The sequence below is a fragment of the Equus caballus genome, chromosome 9, assembly GCF_041296265.1.
Source record: "Equus caballus isolate H_3958 breed thoroughbred chromosome 9, TB-T2T, whole genome shotgun sequence".
Lineage (NCBI taxonomy): Eukaryota > Metazoa > Chordata > Mammalia > Perissodactyla > Equidae > Equus > Equus caballus.
The window spans coordinates 18309134-18331893 of NC_091692.1; the positions used below are offsets into that span (position 1 = coordinate 18309134).

Below are 22760 nucleotides of genomic sequence, written 5' to 3' on the forward strand. Positions count from 1 at the left end.
TACCACTCAGTAACAAGGTTAGCAGTGCCTGTTCAGAAGCACCAGGCTGCAGGAGTGCCAGGTGGTTGAGGAAGCAGAGGTAGTAGCCTAGACCCTTATAACTCCACATGTGGTCCTAGGACCAGCAGCATCAGCATCAGAAATGCAAAATCTCAGCTAACCTAACAAATCAGAACGTGCAATTAAACAAGAGCTCTTGGTGATTCTTAAGCAGATAAAAATTTGAGAAGCACTGGTCTGGAGTGTTTCAAGAAGTGTAGCAATGGTAGGTAAGAGACAGGATAAAAGCCAGAGGAGAGGGAGAGATTGGAAATGTAAATACAAGAGAAAGAAGATCCCAAGAGAAGGAGGGCTGTGGAGAGGGCATGGGACCGAGAGAATTGATTAATTTTGGAAAAGTGGTAGGATTCTTCCTCGAATCCTGGGCGCGGACATGGCACTGCTCATCAAACCACGCTGAGGCAGCGTCCCACATGCCACAACTAGAAGAACCCACAACGAAGAATACACAACTATGTACCGGGGGGCTTTGGGGAGAAAAAGGAAAAAATAAAATCTTTAAAAAAAAAAAAAAAATGAGAAGGAGGAAGTGTAAGACCAAAGACAGATAACTGAGAAAACTCTGGATGGATGACCCAGTTCTCCAGAATAATATTGGTGGCAAAGTCAACCATTGAGGAGGAAGAGAGAGGTTTCAGGCCAAACAATACTCCATAGTTTAAAAATTCCTTTCTTTAACTCACAAGGCTCTAGTTTAAATGATATTTACTTTTGGTTAACATTTCTTTGCATTTTTTCCTGTAACTCCTTTAAATAGGTATGCATCAATGCAGGGATATTTAATAAATATTAAATACTTTAATGACCATTTACAATAAAACTTGTGCATTTCTGCAAGTAGCTTGATGAGCCATGAACTTCACTAGTGCCAACATTATATAGCATGCTGACACTATTGATCAAATAAATATCTTGGTTACAAACTGTATGAAAAAGTGAAAGAACAAAAAAAAATTAAATCTTTGCTTATAGTTTTTATGTCTGCAAAGTTTGCTAAATCAATAAAATGATCTAAAAAGTTCATCTGACAGTCAGATATATTAGTGATTTACTTCATTGGTTTTCTGATCACCATTTATCATGAAGTAAAGCATCTTCAGAATAAATGGTGGAAATGAAAAATCTGACATGCTTGCCTCTTATATAAACTAAATATTTGATTTATAAGACACAAACGAACAAACCACTATGGGCTGTCATGTTTTTCCAGTTTCTAATTTATTCAACCTCTGCTCAATATTGATCCTGACAAGCAGAGTGGCCCAAAGATAAATTTATTCACTCCACAGTTTAGTCAGGAACAAGCCAAAAATTATAGATTTTCCCAGGCAGATGATGACAGGCAGTCAGGGGGATGACAAATGGCTGTCTTTAGATTTAGCTAAGACAGTTGGGCCAGACGTTTCCGATAAAGATTGGAGCACGATGGTCAAATACAGGTTCATCAGTAGCCATTAATTGTAAAGACAGCATAGCCAGTGCTGCAGGGGCCCATAAAGGAGCTTAGGCACCACCCCTGCATGGGAAATAGAATTGGCTCTTCAGTATTTTTCAGCACTCCTCTAAGTGAGAGCATGACATGATCATTTATCAAACAGAGACTGTCCAGAAAAGTGTCTGCTCCCTTTAGTAACTTATTGAAGGGCAGGAAAGTGAAAGCATTTTATTAAAGACAGGAAGGCAATGAACAACCAGAGCATATCCAAAGGGTAATCATATTTCAGCACAGGATTAGTTTAGTCTTAAGTAAACATCCACTGGAGGGAGTATGTCGAGGGTCATTTATCAAGTGAAGAACAATTAACAAAACTCTACAGGACTCTATATAAATTTAAAGTTATTGTTATTCTCCTTTAACTTTTGGATGATGGGCATCATATTCAACACTGTACAAAAATGAAGTGCACAATCCCTTCCTTAGAGGTTTTTTAGGCTAAGAGAAACACAGTGAAACACTCACATAAAATAAGATGATTGTGGCTACATCAAGCGCTGTTGAACAAATGCTGTGGAGAGGGCATAATCCAGGGCCTAGGACTGAAGGATGAAGTTACAAGTTTTGAAGAGAGCTTTCTTCGAAGCAGTCAACTACTTGTCAGTGGGTCAGAAGCTTATTCTTCCTTACAACAATTTTTGTTCTCTGTTGATCAAAATTAAGAGAAAGGGAATTAGCTGAGGGGTGGCAGGGCAGGCAAAGAAGCAGAAAATTAACACATTTATTACTTACCTGCTTTGTTCCAGGCACTTCATATGCCACTGCAACTAATCCTAGTTATCCTCACTTTATAAACGAGAACACAGACTTGCCTAAGGTCAAACAGTAAGCAGCAATGCCAGGAAGTTCAGAATTGCCTGTATATTTTTTAAACAATTCCTTATATTTTACACATAAAATTGTTTATTTGGATACCTCAGAGTCTAGCATATTATTTCCAGAACTGGAAATACTTTTACCACTTTATGGAGGAAGATGTTGGTGTCAGGAAGATAAGGGACCTCCAGGTGCTCTGCAGGAGGTCCTGGACACCCAGCTGTCCTCATAATTATTCCCCAAAGAAAGCATATCTTCAGGTAGATGCAGGCAATTTCTGGATATTCCAAATTTGTTACCACCATGATATGACAGAGTTTTGTGGGGACTTTTAATATGTAGAAGGGAATTGCTGTCAAAGCTTCATGGTAAAAAAGATGATTTTCTGAAATCTAAGCAATAAATGCAGTCTTACTATAAACAAATTTTCTAAAAATGGAAAAATGAACTATCTAAGCAACAGTAAACATGGATTGAGGAAAGAATAAGATAGAAAGTACAAATAGGTTAAATAGATATACAAGACTGAAAGGTAGGCATCAAGCTTTGAAGATGAGGAAATGATACAGGGAATAAAAGTATCAGGCAATGCACTGTCAAGTGATTTCAGCTTTGCAATTAAGAACATGCATGATTTAATCTATAACTTATTTCCCAATTTTCCCTTATACCCTATGATAATTTTGGTCTTGGCTTGAGGAAAACAAATGTAAGAAATATAGGAATTTGCCTGCTGCTCTCCTCTGGAATTTTTGTTAATTTTGTAATCCTCACCCCCATATTCTAAAGAATAGCAATCCCCCTAGATATGTACAAGGTCACATACATGGCAGTGCTCTGCAAACCAGAAAGCTCTCCACAGAATTAGTTATCAGCATTTATTACTATTAGCAGCAAAACATCTGCTTTAAAAGAATGCTTTTGCCCTACTGAAGGTATTTTTCCTTTGGGTTTTTTAAAATTTTTTTTTGGTGAGGAAGATTGGCCCTGAGCTAACATCTGCTGCCAATCTTCCTCTATTTTATTTGTAGGATACCGCCACAGCATGGCTTGATGAGCAGTATGCAGGTCTGCGCCCAGGTCTGAACCCATGAATCCCCAGCTGCCGAAGCAGAGCACACAAACTTAACCACTACACCACGGGGCCAGCCTCATCCGTTCTTTCTTTCTTACCTATAGCCATTGAATTCTTAAAAATCAATTGAAGGCTACAGAGTAGAAAAAGAGTTTTTGCATTACTTGTTTTGAGTAATTCTTTACAGATTAAATTTATCTAATTTTTAAAATAAAAAACAGAACTTTGGAGACATATATAATAAATACTCAAAGTATATTTCACTTCCATTAAATAGCAGAAATAAAATATACATATTTTAAAAATGAGGAGGGGGAAAAAGCAAGGAAAGGAATGACAGAAAGACAGGCATTAGAGAAAAAGATAGTGACACCGGATGGAAAAAGAAACCCAAATAGGGAGAAAGAGGAGATGAAGATGGAAAACTGAGACAGCTGGTTCTTAAACACCATTACTATGTTTTTCTCACATTCATTTGTATTGTAGACCATGGAATAACTTAAATATTCCTTGAAATATCAATTAGCTGATTTTCTTGTAAGCTATAAAAACATGCAAATGTTTATGGTATACATAAAACAAAATTGTACCCACAGTACGAATGACAACTAAAAAAGAAATCCTTATGCTCAAAAAAGAAGACAAGGAGGATATATATTAACATATTTAAAAATGTGATCTTTGGGTGATAAGCATGCAAGTGATTTTTTTTCTCCTTCTATTTTCCCCTTTGATTTTTTTCACAGATTTCTAAAATGAATATGCCTTCTTTATAAAATAAAAAGCAACTATATATTTCTTGCAATGCCAATGGACTGATTACTTACTACTCCTTAATTGCCTTAATCTGTAAACTTCCATAAAGTTCACTAAAAATAGGGCATCGTCTGCAGCATGAAGCAGCCAGAGGGGTAAAAGTGTTTTCTGAGCTGCAGGTTGGCTCCATTTAAGGAAGTGTGACAAAGAACTGTTCTGTGGCCCCCAACTCAGGACCTCACTTTTTGCCTCTTTAACTCCGTCTATTACCAGTATAGACTATTTTATCCAAAAAATATTTATTGTACACTTTCTAAGTACCTGGCACTGAGCTAGAACTCCATGAAAAGCAGTAATTACCTTTAAAAACAGTTAAATGACATGAAAGAAATATTGATAATTATGAAATACTTATGCTTTTTCTTCTCTAATTATAGGATCTGGAGTTTTTACTGAACAAGTTGATAAAGCTATGGAAAATGGATCTAAATGGAAATCCTGTTTGTCTCAGACCAAAATACAGAGACAGACTGATATTGGTGTCCAAATCACTGGGTACACATTTACATTATTTTAATATAATTTTCTTAGAGAAAGAGACTTGGTTAACTTTTTAGTTAATTTATTAGCAAGCCTTCAGACATATAAATATGACATCTGGATCTATGAAAATGGTCAACTTCAAATTGGATATTTTTGAATAAGAGCAAAAGTTAAAACAGAAATAAAGCATGAAAAAATTTGCTGTGCAAAAATAATTAATTAAGGCATCAGATAATTCTCTAAAAAGAAAATGTAGCTGTTACCAACAAAAATGGTTAGTCATAAACACATAGAATTTGGTGACCTTTTGCCAAACTTTCACTGGCACAAATCCTCTGAAGATCCCGAGAGACTCTTTACCTCTTGGTTCTGTAGATAAAATTGATCAAGGTTTTCATTGCTTGACACTAATGGTACCCTAAGAACATATAGGAGTCCCTTTAATTTGAAAGGAGAGCAGGATGGGGAGTCCCTTTCTGAGACCTTACAAATAATAACATTCCTGAATATGCACTAAGCTGGGGGAAATGGAGCAAAGCACTTCAATAGAGACCAAGGTACACAGCATCAGAGACAGGCACTGCCCTCTCACAAAGGAGATTTGTGAGAGAATTTACTGTATCAGAACTTCTGTGACATGCTGTACTTAGGTATAAAAACCATTTCAAAGCTCATAACTCTAGTAAACCTTGATTAATCATAATGCTAGTGCAGTGGTTCTCTTCGAGGAGAGAGGGGTGGACAGAGGGCATACCAGAAAAATTCAAGGTGATTTTTCAAAATACTCATGTGAGGGTCACACCCTGCCCCGATTTTACCCCACCAGCCAAGGGTAGGGAACAGAGAATACACAGGGAGAACAGTCATGTATATTTTTAAAAAGCTCTACAGATCATTCTGCTATGCACCCGCCCCAACTCCATCTCCTCACCTCTCTGCCCACCACACACAAATGTATTCGTCTACTTACCTTAGGAAGCAAAGTAAATACAATTAATGTTTGACGATTAAGAACCTTCTGATGTTCACGGAACCATTTCTGGAAACATTTCTCATGATAGAGTACTGTAGGTAACACTGTAAAAGACGTGGAAATAAGTATACTGATTTCCAAATAAAGAGGATTTATTCAAAGTTTTTAAAAAATCTTTTCTATAACATATTTTATGATTATAAAATTAACACATACTTCTTATAGAGAATGCAGAAAATATAGAAAATAAAATAAATATCATTCATAACCCCACCATAAATCTGCTGTTAACACCTTAGCATACGTCCTTTCAGTCTTTTTCTGTCCATGCATATAGAAAATATGCATACAGGGGCCGGCCCGGTGGTGCAGTGGTGAAGTTCACATGTTCTGCTTCTTGGCGGCCCAGGGTTCACTGGTTCGGATCCCAGGTACGGACATGGCGCTGCTTGGCATGCCATGCTGTAGTAGGCGTCCCACATATAAAGTAGAGGAAGATGGGCACGATGTTAGCTCAGGGCCAGGCTTCCTCAGCAAAAAGAGGAGGACTGGCAGTACTTAACTCAGGGCTAATCTTCCTCAAAAAAAAAAAAAAAGAAAAGAAAAAAAGAAAATATGCATACATATAACAAATTCTCTTTGATTTTAGCTTAGCTTATTCTCATTTCCTTCTTCCTAAATGCAAAACCAAAAAACACAGAGGTAACTGAGGGCCAGGTTTACTGTTGTCCCAGTAAGAAGGACTATGGGAAGCCATTCTATGTCTTGTAACCAATAGAATGAAGTCACCAAATAGAACGAAAATCCACACATTTGGTTTACTGAGCATGAGTGGAAGCAAATTTTGTGTTGACAGCAATTCATTAAAACAACTCTCATAGGTCTCTGATCTTGTATCCCTTACCTGGCTTCCCCTCCTGAACCACTTCTATAACCTAACAACCTCAAATAAGATCTAAAAACAAGATGGAATCAGGTTTACTGAGGCATAGTCTCCTAGTCATTTCTCAGCTCTGTTTGGGACATAAACCTAAGGAAAAAGGGATTATGGTAAGAGACTTGGATTTTTTCATTTGTTATCTTTACGACAGATGTTTTAAAATATGATTGATTTACACATATCATATCCAAAAATATATTAAGAAATTATACAATTATTAATAAAACAGATCTGGAAAGATATCAACAAATATAAGTGGTTGGGAAAACTGAGCATAAGAGAATAACCTTTACTGTAAAGTTATAAGTACTAAGATGTTTGATGATAAGACATGTAGCCAATTTCTTAAAATACAATTTGGAGAGTGCTATTACTCAGTTAAAATAAGTATATGAGACAAGATATGGACACAATTTTACTTCTACAGTTTATGGTTCTAGTTTGTATTTCCAGTCTCATCACTTTATTTTTTACTTTGGGTATAACAGTAATATGGATCATATTTAAGTGGCAATGTTATACTTTCAGTAGTACAATTAATATTTTATCAGGATATTATCATTTTCCCTGTAAGAATATGATCTAAAAAGTTTTACTACATCCTTTCTACATTCTGGGATCCAGAGGAAGACATTATATGGATGATGAGAGAAAATATATATTTAATTTTAAAAACTACTATACAGCAAACTTTGTTAGAAAAGATAGTCTTTTTATTAAATGAAGGCCACCAGTATTCATATGCTTAAAAAGTTAATATAAAATATCATATAATAAGGGAGTAGTTCAATATTTTATAGTTTATCCATATCAGCCATAAAAAGTTGTATTTAAAGAAAGACATGGTAAAATGCTCACAATAAAATATTAAAAAGTAGGATGCAGAATACTCTATAAATAGAGAATTCCAATTTTATATAATATACATAAATATTCACACATACATACACAGAAAACAAAACAAGCTAAGAAATATACTAAAGTGTTATCAATGGTTTTCAATGACTACTTCTGGTTGTGAAATACAGGCAATGTTAAGTGGTTTTTTTTCCAATTTTTTTTGGATTTTCCATATATCTTACAACATACAAAAAGTTATTTGCGTAATTTAGGAAGCTCAATTTTCAAAACTTTTTTAAAGGAACAAAATGTAAAGATAGCTTAAAGCTCACTTCACAGAACCGAGAGGCTAGCTATGTGGGTTGTTCCTATTATTTTATGTCCTAGGATATAATAAGCATTATTTATGTTGTAAGTGCTTTTAAAATATCAAGTTACATATATAAAACTTCTTATTCACTTTAACATAAAATATATTTTGCTTTTTCCTAAGAATAATCATAATATTATTTAAATAAATAGATAATATTTAATTTTTGTTGAGTATGACAAAATTTTGTTTTTAAAAATAACAATATAATTTATATATGGCCCTAAAGGGACCATACATCAAATTGTTTACAATGATTATCTTTGACAGTGATGGGAAGGAGAGGTATGGATAATAATTACGGAGTCTTTTTATGTTTTTTCCATTATGTTCCAGTCGTTCATAATAAAAACATATTCTTTTTGAAGTCAGAAAAAAGTAATTAAAAATAAATAAAAGCTCAACAAAAATACAGAAGTTATGGGGCCGACCCTGTGGCATAGTGGTTAAGTTTGGCACACACTGCTTCGGTGGCCCAGGTTCGGATCCTGGGCATGGGCCTACACTACTTGTCAGCCATGCCGTGGTAGCAACCCACATAGAAAATAGAGAAAGACTGGCACAGATGTTAGCTCAAGACTAATCTTCCTCACCAAAAAAAAAAAAAAAGAGGTTGTGTAATAAGGTATTTTAAGAAGAAATTTATTTTAACCTATGATGTAACTTAAATTCATCTGCCCTAAATCAGAAGTATATATATTTTACCTATATATTTATATTTACATATAGTATTTTTTAACATATGTTTTTCTCTAGAATTTCTTGATGGAAAAGAAATTAAAAATATGGAAAGACAATTCCTAATGAATTGGAAAGCATCCAAAGATGCCAGGAAAATCAGCAAGAAAAGGAACAGTAAAAACGAGGAGGCAAGTAACTCATACACAAGTAAGCAGGCTGTTATTCATTAGCTGACCACTTCTACCAGCAGAGGCAATATTCTACTCAACAAAAAAAGGCAAGAAATAAGGGGTTTTTGTTTAGATTTTTTAAAATTTACTTAGTTGTGCATAAAGATAAACATAATTCCTAGTAAATATTACCTGCAATGTTTATATATGAAAATGGTAGCCACTGTCAACAAAAGCTGTTTTGGTTCATACTGAGTATGACTGTGTCAGTGATGTAAACATAGAGCCAGGAGAGTGGGGGAAAATATGTAATTTTATATCTGGCAAAAGTGCATGATATTCGTTATGTGAATAGTGAAACAACTATCAGCTATGTAAACTGTGCAACCTAAGTCACTAGTATATTGTTTAGCAACAGTACGAAAATCATATTTTTCATCATGATAGAAAATTAAAATGTATCACAACCACATCTGTGGCCTATACTCTGTGGTCTGTCCCTTCTTATGTACACACCACAATACCTGAATGTGTTGATTATAATATGCCTAAGGTTGTGCTACAAAGGACATGCCAACCTCCCTTGCCTAACTAATGCAACTAAATGTAGCTAAATGTAATGTAGAACAATTATCTTTATCATATTGGGGAGCATCCTAAAACTGACTCTTCACAGATTCTATAGTCTCCAACATTGGAATGAGCCCCTTCCTCCATTCCATGAGAGTGTTTGAATGCTAATGGTTTTGTTCCACAGCTAACAGAAGATGGGGGCATAGAAAGAGGTTAAGCCAGGGGAACAGCGAAAGGGAAACTGGAGCAGTATGGTAAGGCTTTATGCTTGGATAGCCTATCCTAGGAGCTCTGTCACTCTAGGACAAGCAGGTTGGGGTGAGGAGGAGCAGAGGTGGAAAGGCATGGAGTTCTGAGGATTCTGCCATATCGTATCCACTGAATACGAACTGTGGAAAATCATTTTGAAGAACGGGACTTTGTGAGCTGACAGTATACCCATGAGTGATACTGTGTTGGCAAGGTGAATTTCTCAACACCTGAAACCTGTAAAATGGACAGAAGGCATTTCTCCTCCTGTGTTTATCCCTGGCTGGCTGCAAAGGGTAGAACTAAACCCAGGGTAAAAATTCCAATATTTTACATATTTTCAGTATTACATCAAAGATGCCAAAGTACCTTGTTAATACTGAAGTACTCATAGAATTCAACACCAGCCCTCACCCAAAAATTGAGCCTATTCTAAACATAAGGTAGTTTCCTTTGTCTTAATAGATTTCAGAAATTCTTCTTAATTCAGGGACAATTAGACCAATTAATTTTTAATTTTTCCAGTGAAATTCAACAAAATAATAATTATAATTGCCTTAAAGTTTACAATTTTTAAAAATTACACTATTTTATTTTCTCAATAAAATCCTTATTAATCTCTTTATAATCTAGTGTGATTCCAACTAATTAACAAAAACAATCTGTAAAGCCATACAGATAACTAACAACAAACTATCTGAAAAGGAAATTAGGAAAACAATCGCATTTACAATAGCACCAAAAAGATTAAAATATCTAGGAATAAACTTAACTAAGGAGGTAAAAGAATTTTATATTGAAAACTACAAAACAGTGATGAAAGAAATTAAAACACCAACGAATGGAAAGACATCATGTGTTCATGGATTTGAAGAATTAATATTGGTAAAATTTCCATAATACCCAAAGTGACCTACAGATTCAATGTAATCCCTTTCAAAATCCCAATGGCATTTTTCACAGAAATAGAAAAAACAACTCTAAAATTCATATGGAACTACAAAACACCATAAATAGCCAAATCAACTTTGAGAAGAAAGAACAAAGCTGGAGGGAGGCATCACACTTCCTGATTTCAAAGCATATTACAAAGCTATGGCAAACAAACAACACAGTACCAGAGCCGGCCCTGGGGCGGGCGTAGTGGTTAAGTTTGTGAGCTCCACTTCCATGGCACGAGGTTTGCTGGTTCAGATCCTGGGCAGGGACACAGCACCACTCATCAAGCCATGCTGTGGTGGCATCCCACATAGAGGAACTAGAAGGACTCACAACTAGGGTAGACAACTATGTACTTTGGCTTTGGGGAGGGACAAAAAAAGGAAGATTGGCAACAGATGTTAGCTCAGGGCCAATCTTCCTCAAAAAAAAAAAATATATATATATATATATATGGTACTGGCATAAGATAGACATACAGACTAATGGAACAGAATAGAGAGGTCAAAAATAAATCCACACATAAATGGTACTAACTGATCTTCAACAAGGTGCCAAGAATACACAATGGAGAAAGGATTGTCTCTTTAACAAATGTTCTTGGGAAAACTGGATTCCACGTGCAAAAGAATCAGATTGGACCCTTATCTTACAACATACACAAAAATCAACTCAAAATGGATTGAAGGCTTGAACATAAGACCCAAAACTCCTAGAAGAAAACATAGGCGAAAAGCTTCATAACATTGGTTTTGGCAATGATTTCATGGATATGTCATCAAAAGCACAGGCAAAAAAACAAAAGTAAACAAGTGGGTCTACATCAAACTAAAAAGCTTCTGCACAGCAAAGGAAACAATCAACAAAGTGAAAAGACAACCTACAGAATGGGAGAAAATATCTGCAAACCATATATCTGATAAGGGGTTAAGCTCCAAAATAGTAACAACTCAATAGTAAAAAATCCTAATAACTGGATTAAAACATTGGCTAGAGACTTAGACATATCTCCAAAGAAGATATACAGATGGCCAACAGGTTGAAAAAACGCTCAACACCCTAATCATCAGGGAAATGCAAATCAAAACCACAATGAGATATCCCATCATACTGGTCAAGATGGCTATTACCAAAAGAACAAAAGACAAGAAGTGTTGATGAGGAAGTGGAGAAATTGGAACCCTCACGCACTGTTGGTGGGAATGCAAAATGGTGCTGCCACTATGGAAAAACAATATGGCAGTGCCTCAAAAAATTAAAAATAGAACTACCATATGATCCAGCAATCCCACTTCTGGGTATTTATCAAAAGAACTGAAATCAGGATCTCAAAGATAGAGACTCCTATGTTGATGCAGTACTAGTCACAATAGCCAAGAAGTAGAAACAACCTAAATGTCCACTGACAGATGAATGGATAAAGAAAATGTAGTAAATACACACAGTAGAATAATATTCAGCCTTAAAGAAAGAATGAAATTCTTCAATAGGTGACAACATGGATGAACTTTGAAGCATTATGCTAAATGAAATAAGGTAGTCAAAGAAAGACAAATACTGCATGATTCCACTTATACGAGGTATCTAAAATAGTCAAATTCATAGAATCAGAGTGGAATGATGGTTGAAGGGGCTGGGGGAAGGAGGAAATGGGAAGTTACTAATCAACAAGCATAAAGTTTCAGTCAAGCAAGATGAATAAGCTCTAGAGATCTGCTCTACAAAGTTGTACCTATAGGCAACCACAGTCTATTGAACAGTCAGAAATTTGTTAACAGGGTAGATATCGTGTTAAGTGTTCTTACCACAATATTTTTTAAAAGTCATATAGAATGTTATAGTATGGAAGCATCATTTCATACCTTGTTGTAGTTACCATTATGATAAGCATTAACAATTTAAAATGGAAAGCACTCCAGTCTAGAAGGGAAAGAAGAAGAGACAAGGAAAGAAGAGAGCTAATATTTACTGTACCAAACATTTCAGATATTTATACATGTTATTGCATTTAATCATTACAATCTGTGGGGCAGATAATTATTATATCCATTTTGCAGATGAGAAAGCTGAGTTTTAGAAAGGTGAAATAACTTGTCTAAGGTCACAACAATAGCAGGCAGCACAGTGATTAATCAAAGTTATCTAACTTCATGAAACACTTTGGCTTCTAGTGACCACTCTAGCGATGACTGGCTGAATTGTGCTTGGCTATAAGGACAATAATGTCTTCTCTACTTAGAAAGTCACTTTGGTTTGGTGGGAATTTAGGAAAATCTGCACATGTATAAATATGTGATATGAAAACAATTTTTATAAATAAAAAAGAATTAGGGAGAAAAATTGGACAATATATTATGAAAGAACTTTGAAAATTTAAAAGTATTCAAATAAACATGATTTACTGTATTGAAAAATAGATTCTAATGTCAATTAGAAAATTATCTGAGTGTTTCTCAGGAGTACTTAGTTGTTCTCCCTTGGCTACTTGTAGACACCCTTCTCCCTCTCCTGCACATTTGCCATCCCCATCCAAACAAATGGCACAGTTCTGAGTCTCTCAGGCTTAAAACGAGTGACATCCCTGGAATACACATATATAACATGCAATAACTCTATCCTTAGGCATGTGGCCAATAACATACACTATGGTCTTTATGCAAAGACTCTGTTATTACTGCTCAAGAGAAATGGAAAGCACGAATTAAAGTCCAGAAAATATATAATGTATTTTTTAAATCTACAATACATCTTCCAGGTTTTTAGAAGAGGTAACAGGAACCTTTTAAAGATACCTCTGTACAACCAAATACATTGTTAAGTGAACAGCAATTCTTAGGAAGATAGTAATTTTTGTATTTCCTAACTTTTCACATATTTCCGATAGCCCTGTAAATTTGGACCTCTTATTGGGGATTATGGTAAGATTACAGGGATTACAACTTCAGACTTCAAGAATCTTATAACAAAAAATCTTGTCCTGGGGCCAGTCTGGTGGCATAGTGGTTAAGTTCACGCATCCTGCTCCGGTGGCCTGGGGTTCGCTGGTTTGGATCCTGGGCATGGATACACATCGCTCATCAAGCCATGCTCTTGCAGCATCCGACATACAAAATAGAGAAAGACTGGCACAGATATGTTAGCTCAGGGACAATCCGCCTCACCAAAAACAAAACAAAAAAATCTTGTCCTAAATATAGGCACATAACTATATAATTCAAAACTGAAAAAAATCAAACACTTTAACAAAATCCAAAACATATTCATATCTTTTAGCATTTATTTTTGTAGTGCTTCAATGGAAACATTTATTGAGCACCTTGAACGTGCCCAGGACTATGCTAAGCATTGGGAATCAGAGGTGAATAAGGCAGTCCCCACTGCTGGAAAGGGAGGAGGATCTGTAAACAGGGAAATAACATGAAATGTTAAGTGCTGAAATAAAGGTATGAACATATTCCAAAAACTATACCTGACTAATCTACTCCCTAAAGCTTAAACACTCTGAAAAAATAAACTCAGAAGAGCAAAATTCAAGGGCAGTTAACATTTATATTAATATTGGTGTACCCATTTGACTCTGAGAGTTGACCGTAAACTTTCCTGTGTAGGTTTTTATATATGAAAGTCTGTGCAATTTTATCTTGGAATATTAATTTTTATTGGTTTTACTGTGGCTCTATTTAACATTACTTAATTCTATTTCATAAAATATAATTTTAGATAGTCCAATTCTGTTATCTGCCATGTTTACAATTTAGTTATTTCACTTCAAAGCAGAATGCTTTTAATTCTTTGCATGCTACAGGTAACTTTGAAACAATGCATCACATAGTTCCTGTTTATTACCCACAGACAAATATGACAAAACCAGTCTTTTTCTCTGCTATACAGAGATATCTTGCAAATGGAAATCCATCTCCAGAAAGCTCCCAAGAAGATAACCCTAAAATTACTGATGAGATGGGATAGGTTCTTTCAAATATTTATGAAATTTATCTTTTTTAGAGGATGGGACACCCTCACTGTCAACAGCAGAGGAAGAGAGGCCCTCTAGCTGTTTCTTAGTTCTCTGTTCTCACTTCTTCTTGGCCCAGTGCACCCCCCCCGCCCCGAAAAAAAAGCTGATTGTTGGTCTGCCCAAAAAGTCATAAAGTTGTGGTGAAAGAGTTGATTCCAGAAGAGCTGGGAGTCATAAACTAGATACACCCACTGACATAGGGCAGGTGACTCAGGAAATTCCAGAAGAGCAAGTAAAGATATCTAAATGAGCAAGGATCATATCAAAGGAGCCTGAGGCCCTGTTGATGACAGGTGGTCCACTAGTGAGTGGATGACTATAACAAGGGCATCTAGGGGCAGAAAGGAGGAGAAGCCCAGAACACTACAGAGGTAGGCTACTTTCACCACTTCTCTAAACGAAAGGTTCTTAATCTGGCATCCCTGAAGGAAACATTAGAAGTTTCATTAGCATCTCAAAAGGGTTTATGATCAAAAAATAGTTTAAGAATCACTATTCTATGGGCTGGCCCCATGGCCTAGTGGTAAAGTTCGGTGTGCCCCACTTCAGCAGCCTGGGTTCAGTTCCCAGGCAAAGACCTATACCACTTGTTGACGGCCATGCTGTGGTGGCAACCCACAAACGAAATAGAGGAAGACTGGCACAGATTTAGCTCAGAGCAGATGTTCCTCAGCAGAAAAAAAAAGAATCACTATTCTAAACTTTGAATAGACTCATAATTTAGCTCCATATGAATCAGCTAAATCATCAGTCTCCTGATGAGAAGAAAATTGATTTTTTGGTTTTAAAAGATGATATTGCTTCAATGTAAAGATAAATCATACTAGAAAATAACTTCATTTATTCATGAAACTAATAGGCACCTGATATATGCTGGACAATATGAACATAAAAACTCAAATGAGATAGTCCTGATCTCAAAGACCTTGCAACAAACTAGTTGGAGAGTCAAATATAATTACTATATAGTGTGATAAGCGCTCTGGGCATTATAACCAGACCCTAACACATCCAATAAATTATACATTAAACTTTTTTTCATTTATAATCAATACAATGATTGCTATATTGATCTTTCCAATCATATCATAGTAGTCATTACAATATAAAGAAGGGCAATAGCATATTTCATTGAGAAAGTAATCAGAGCCAGTGAACACACTTTGGAATAGATTTCCTTTTTCCAGAACTGCCTGCTGAAGGTGGGTTTGTCATGAGGCCCTCTTTGCAGGATCCAATCAAGGGATGGTGACTTAGGATTCCTTAATGGAGCTCACCAGAAGGAGACCCATGAACAACACTGCTGCACTGTGCCACCCATTCCGTAAAGAGTGGCTTAGGGTTGCCAGGATGGAGGCTTAAGGGAGAGAGGGTCCTGAGAGTCTGGAAAATGTTTCGTTTGGAGAAAGGAGAAAGGCTATGTAGGGAGTCCTAGTTTCAGTCTTGCCTCCTTTCCATTCACACATAAAAAACAGAAGCTGTGTGAGAGTTTGCTTTACTTTATAATTTTTATTTTAAGCCTATTGTCATTACCATCAAAACCTTAGCCAGTTTGTCCACAGCACCCCGATAGTTTCTTAAAAATTTACACAACTGGTGTCAATTCCACAACAGTGTTCTTGAGTTTTGTTTCTTTGCCAAGCATTTTGAAAGGTCTTGATAGTATATCATCAAGGTAGAAAATAAAACAATAAAAATGGATACAGCCTCAGAAAACAATATTGGTAAATTCTATACATTGCCACATACGCTAAGATCAGTTGTGAGCTGAGACACATACCACATATTCTACAGCACCAAGCAAAGCTCTAATCACTAGGACAGCACTGAAGAAACAACAAAAAATAATCACTCTATCCTCATTTTCCTAACTACGCACACTAAATACAAAGTTAAATACATTTTTAATTACTACATACTGCAAAGACAGGCTACCTCAAAAGAAGCCAGCAGAATAGAGGGGTTCCTGTGAGAAGAATATACAGAATGTCCTGCTTTTGCCACTGTCAGTGAAGTTGATTATGTTCAATCTTGAGTCTTCAGTTTTATAATGTGAAAAATTACATAAATATTTTGTTTTAAATGTTTTTTATTTCCTCAGGTAACATTTTTACAGAGGGCATGCCAAAATATCACCTTGGTATTGCAAAAGATTTGTCTTCTTAAATGGGGATATCAGTTCCACCTCTCTTTAATAAAAGATGACCACATATATTATGGAATTTCATTAAGCTCTTGATGTAGATTTTTAGGGTGTGCCCACTTCTAACATTTTACTAATTTAGCATAAAGCTAAGAGATAATGAGAATAAAGCTAGAAAGTCAGTAAAGAATTAAAAACAAAATATCCAGCCCAAACACAAAGAACAGATTCTTGGTTTCTAAATGTCTGATTAAAGCAACTCCTTCCCTTACTTCAAGGGGAAGAATGAGCTGGCATCAGCAGACCAGTCCCCTGTAGTCTACATTTAATATGCGAGGTGGGGAACCTGCTCAGAGGTGGAAAGGAGCTTAGAGGGCTTCTTCTAAAATGCTAAAAGTATGTGCCCCACACTCCTTTAAGGTTCTGCACGTTGGGAGCTGTGCCTGTATCCTATGTGGAACACAGTGAAGCAACATCTGTCCAATGACAGGGGAACATTTTCCACCTCCTTTATAAAAGCATGCAGTCTGTACTCATGTATATTTACACAAGCCTGCCCTTCCCTACAGGGAGGAAAAAGTCAGACTCATTGACGTTGTTTTTGACCCTCAAACTGAACCTGATACTATCAATGTACACTTTAATTAAAGATTAGTTTGAAACTATTTTTTATTTAAAGGCTGATTCTGAACAAATGCCTTCACTGTTCAATTAAAAACAATATGGTATTAAACAGGAAAATGTACACACTATTGCTTCTTTCTGTGTTTGTCACAGTAAATACTTCTGACAGATGTTTCCTCTCTTTTCAAACATGCTAGGAGGTGCTTGAGCTTTAGTAATTTTAAAAGACATTAAATGCATTTATATATTGTAAATAAGATCCACAGAGAATACTGTACAACACTGTACAATGAAAAAAGGAAATTGTTACTTGATTATTTAACTATCTTTCAAGCGTAAGCACTGTCAATAGAATCAATCCATCTCTTTTGTTAATGTCAAAATAACTTCTAGCTGGGTTAGAATGCCCTTAGTTTCAGATAATTGAGGAATATGAATCTCTGGAACCTAAAATTCACAGGAAATGTTCACTGTATGTTATTTATTTATAAAATACCTACTATCTTTAGTTAGAATATGGAAGCATTAGATTTCTTTGAGATAAAAAGTGAAAGTTAATAACAGTAAAAATAACTTGCTGTCACCACTGTTAAGGTTATGTTTGAACAGTTGTAACAACAACAGATTTCCTATGTGCTTCAAGAAGAATTTTTAAAACTTAGATAACACTTTTAGTCACAAAAGTCAGGGATGGAGGTTGGCCTGGTGGCGTAGCAGTTAAGTTAGCGTGTTCCACTTTGGTGGTACAGGGTTTGCTGGTTCGGATCCTGAGCACAGACCTACGCACCGCTTATCAAAGCCATGCTGTGGCAGGCGTCCCACATATAAAGTAGAGGAAGATGGGCGCAGATGTTAGCTCACAGCCAATCTTCCTCAGCAAAAAAGAGGAGGATTGGCAGCAGATGTTAGCTCAGAGCTAATCTTCCTCAAAACAAAAACAAACACAAAACTCTGGGATGATCTTATATTAACTCATTTGCATAGCTCTAAATGCCTTTAATTTTGCTTTGTTAAACCTAACCTCTAATTAATTTTATATGCAAAATAAACTTATATGTATCAGTAATGTAGGTATAATACTAACATTTTTATTTGCAGTTCCCAAAGAACCCTTGTGAAATTAGGATACCCTCCCTTCAAAACCAAGTAATAGTTGTAAGCAACATAACATGTTTTTAGAACAGTCTAAGCTAGCTTTTGTGACCTCTAGTCTCAACTATTAATGGCTTACTCTGTGAACAAGAGTTATGTAAGATCTAATTTAAAAGAATTATATTAGGTATTTTCCATTTTAAAATGTCTACTTTTGGGGCTGGCCCTGTGGTGTAGTGGTTAAGTTCGGCACACTCTGCTTCGGCAGCCTGGGTTCATGGGTTCGGATCCCAGGTGCAAACCTACACCACTTGTCAGCCATGCTGTGGCAGTGACCCACATATAAAGTGGAGGAAGACTGGCACAGACTTTAGCTCAGGGCTAATCTTCCTCACGAGAAAAAAGTCTACTTTGAAAGTTGAATCTTCATTACCCCAATTTTTTTCAGCTTTTTTTTGCTGAGGAAGATTTGCCCTGAGCTAAATCTGTTGCCAGTCTTCCCCTTTTTGTTGTTTGCTTGAGGAAGATTCACCCTGAGCTAACATCTGTGCCAGTCTTCCTCTGTTTTGTCTGTGGGTTGCCAACACGTAGTGTAGGTCTGCACCCCAGAACCAAACCCAGGCCTCTGAAGCAGAGCAGACCAAACTTAACCAGTAGGTCATGAGGCCAACCCCAACCAAACAAATTTTTAAAAAACAGTAGAACCCTTTGAGATAAGAACACTATCAGATCCATTTTATGGATGAGGAAAATGAGCATTGGAGAGGCCCAGTCAGAGTGGCCCAAAGTCACGCGGTTGCCATAAGACAGAGCTGGGACTTGAATCAGGTCATTGACTCCAAAGTCAAGCTCTCAACTCTTCTCCAAGGAGGTCTCAAAAACCCCTTCAGGCATAGCTAAAGTAAGTGAGGGAAGCAAGTGAGAATGTGATTGAGGTGAAGTGGAGAGCACATGTCCAACTAAAAGCAACTACAGCTATGCAGCTCCAAAACAGTGTAGCCAGGCAGACATGCTGAACTAGAGAAATCAGACTAGCTGGCAAGTGAGATATCTAGATTGTGAAATCACCTGATTTTAAAACATTGGAACAATTTCTTTTTCTTAAAAAAATATCTATTAAAATGGATAGAAAGAAAAAATCTGGTAATGCTAGCAAGGATATGGAGTAATTGGAACTCTTATGCACTACTGGTGGGAATGCAAAAATAGTACAGCCGCTTTGGAAAATAGTCTGACCTAATTTTATAAAGTTAAACATATTCTTACCACTTCTAGCAGTCCCAGTCCTAGGAATCTTCCCAAGAAACGAAAACCTATACTCACACAAAAATCTGTACCCAAATATTTACAGTGCTTTATTCACAATCACCAAAAACTGGAAGCCCCAAAGGTGTCTCAACTGGGGAATGGATTAACAAAGTGTACTACATCCATACAATGGAATACTACTCACCAATAAAAAGGAATGAACTAGTGATACACGAAACATGAATGGATCCCATAAGAATTATGCTAAACACAAGAAGCCAGACTTAAAGGCTGCACACTGGATGATTCTATGGTATTCTGGCAAAGGCAAAACTATAGAGACAGAAAACATCAGTAGTTGCCAAGGACTAGAGGTTGACTACAAAAGGTCAGCACAAGGGAATTTTGGGAGGTGATGAAATGTTGCATATCTTTATTGTGGTAGTGGTTACCTGACTGAATATGTTTATCAAAACTTGCCGAACTGTATACTCAAAAAAGTGAATTTAACTATGTAAATTATACCTTAATTTAAACAATGAAAGAAACAGGTGAAAGGTGAAAAAAACCTACCAATTATATAAAACCTACTTTTATATATATATATATAAAACAAATATTTTCTTCACTGATATGTGTGGTCATTTTCCATAATAAAGATGAGTTAAGATGAAAAATTATTTGACATATTTAGAAAAAAGACAAGTATAATTTTAAGACCTGCACCGCACTCAGTAAAATAAAATCTACAGTACTCTAAAGCCATATACTTTCTGGAAGACTAGAAAAGAACTCCAAAGACTGATACATTATGAAAATACTATTTGGATTGTTAATAGGGAGTTAAGTTAAAGTAAGCTCTTTATTAAGATAATAGATACAAAAAATGTTTTGCAAATTATGAGGAACTCTACAAATATTACGTAGAATAGTATGGTAAAGAGCACAAGTGTTAGGCTGAATCTGCCTGGCTTGAATCCTGTCTCTGCCACTTAGTAGCTGTGTGACGTGGGACAAGTTACTTAATCCCTCTAATCTTTATTTTCACAAATGTAAAATGCTCAAAAGGTTTTTGTAAAGACTGAAGAAGAAACACTGCTTTTCCATAAAGCACTTAGCACATATAAAGGGTTAAATAAGGTAATAATTTATGTGATTATGAAAATCTTAAGATTTTCTTCTTCTATTTTGAATTTAACTGCAAATACTGGTTTCTTGCAGGAACTGGGACTACTCTAGATTCATCAGAGGATTCAGAGAGGCTGCTTGGAGAGGCAGCAGATAGGACAAGGGGGTGGCTGGCGGTGGTGGGTCTTGTTACATCAGTCCCTTCTTTCCAACCTGACTGCTGGGCACCACAGCTGGCCACCGGCCGGCCCCCGTTAGCAGGGAAGAGCCTCTGTGGCTTCCCTACCTCCACCCCGCCTCCCCCAGCAACAGCAGACTCTAGAGGGCGAGGCTACAGTGAGGCGCGTGAGACGCCACGGGTGCAAAATTTAAGGCGCCTTAGGCACCTAATTTGCCTCGTTCTAGTCCTGGCCCACCTTCTCTTCGATATTCTTATTTCCACACCTCTCTCAACTCACGGATTTTCCACATTCTTCCCTATCCCAGGGGGAAAACCTTTATGTTTCTGCTTCCTTTAAAACCTGGGAAGATTCACACAGTTTGGTGACTAATCATTAGCCTTTACTACTGTTTATTGTGTCCTAGATTCTATATGTTTGCTACCTGTTTTGGATAACTTTCATTTTTGAAATAACTTACTGCTTTTTTTCCCTCTATTAATACAGGACTCTCTCTCTGAAGGAATCTGAAAGCTTGTTGACAAAAAATGACCTACGTGAACCTCCCCGCCTCCATAACCCAAAAGTAAAAGAAAATTTGTAATAAACGAGTAAATTCAGTCTTAAGTGATGTGAAACGTCTGATTTTTTAGCTTTATAGTACTAGGCAACACCATCTTTTGTGTGGTTTTAGCTTTATGCTATCTCATGACACGTATAAGAAAAACTTTTAAGTTCTTGTTTGATTTGCTTCTTTATGGAATCTGAAACACTGATTTCCACTCGCTTTATCCTCATTACATACAACTTACTGGGAAAATAAAGATGAAGATGTGCTTTCTCGTTCACCAAAAGAAAGCAATCCTTTTTGGAACCAATGGCATTTTGGTGCGCTCCTTTCTCAAGTGTAAATCTACTTAGTTACTGAAGGGGAAGGGAGACGAAAGCCTGAGGATTACTGTGATTCACTAACACACCTACGGTGTGGAACGACATTTAAACACAGGGCCACCATTACTATGTGCTACTTGGTAGGTCCAGTTCAAAAATCTACTGTAAACTACGAAATTATGTCGCATACACAAGAGCAGTTTCATCAACGACATTCTAAATTTGATATAGTCTTGACCCCAAAGAAGATTTTAAAACGTCCCGCTCTTCGAATCGCGGGCCTTGCGTCCAGGCTAAGCCGGTTCCGTCGCTGGAAGCTCGCGCGCGCACCCGGACTCGCCCTCTGCCGGCGGCGGCGGGGGCGGCCCGGGGCCCACCAGCGCAAACCACCGCAGGCGACGGAGCCAAATAATGAAACAAAGCGGGGGCCCCGCGGGGCAGCGGAGGCGGCAGGCAGGGTCCCCGGCCGGGGATAGGCGCCCGCCGTCCCAGGGCCGTTCACTCTGGTTTGGGGCACCTCCGAAAGGAGCACAGACGGTGCGAGCAGCCAAGGGGTGCAGGCCAGCTCGTCCCGGAGTCCCGGGGCGGAGGGGCAGCTGCTTTCAGCGCTGAGGACAGCAGGAAACATTTACCTGGCGGTAGTAAAAGGGCAGCGCTTCGACGCGGCACACTCCGCAGTTCCTCACAAAAATTAAGTCACGCTCAACAAGACGGCAGCGTTCCCGCCTCAGCTCGGGCGCAAGCTGCTGCCATGAAGGCGACCGAGCTCAGACTGCGCCCGAGGCGGCACGGCGGCAGCAAAGTGAGGTAACTCGGGAGGCCAAGCTGGGGGGTCCCAGAGCCAGAACCCCAGCTCCGGGCCGCCGCGGCCGGCAGCCCCGCGGGCGCTCGACGTACTGCGCTCGGAGTCCCGCGCGGGGGTAAACTGGACTAGGGCGGGGGCGGGGCTGGGAGGACGCCCCGCCCCTGGCCCCGCCC

The 22760-nt window shown here is 37.5% G+C and overlaps 1 protein-coding gene and 1 long non-coding RNA gene across 13 annotated transcripts in view; one reads left to right on the forward strand and one right to left on the reverse strand.

The window, feature by feature from the left end:
* The window catches only part of PPP1R42 (protein phosphatase 1 regulatory subunit 42), a 44250-nt gene extending 22732 nt beyond the window's left edge, over window positions 1-21518 (forward strand). For 5 of the 11 annotated variants that reach the window (XM_014727983.3, XM_014727984.3, XM_023648501.2 and 2 more), the window contains 3 exons: window positions 4640-4757; window positions 8625-8826; window positions 21399-21518. In XM_014727983.3, the coding sequence (XP_014583469.1) occupies window positions 4640-4757; window positions 8625-8779 (273 nt within the window). In that variant the 3' untranslated portion in view covers window positions 8780-8826; window positions 21399-21518. The remainder of the gene's footprint in view (window positions 1-4639; window positions 4758-8624; window positions 8827-21398) is intronic. The other 6 variants (XM_070222181.1, XM_070222183.1, XM_023648503.2 and 3 more) reach the window with 3 other exon arrangements.
* LOC111774931 (uncharacterized) overlaps window positions 1-22686 on the reverse strand; it is a 65096-nt gene extending 42410 nt beyond the window's left edge. The window contains exons 1-3 of one of the 2 annotated variants that reach the window (XR_011421560.1): window positions 22415-22686; window positions 5716-5822; window positions 2021-2200 (exon numbers count right to left, since the gene is read on the reverse strand). This is a non-coding gene — a long non-coding RNA (uncharacterized lncRNA). Of the gene's footprint in view, window positions 1-1261; window positions 2201-5715; window positions 5823-22414 lie in introns of those variants that run through there. The other variant, XR_002810270.2, reaches the window with a different exon arrangement.
* Window positions 22687-22760: the final 74 nt, after the last annotated feature.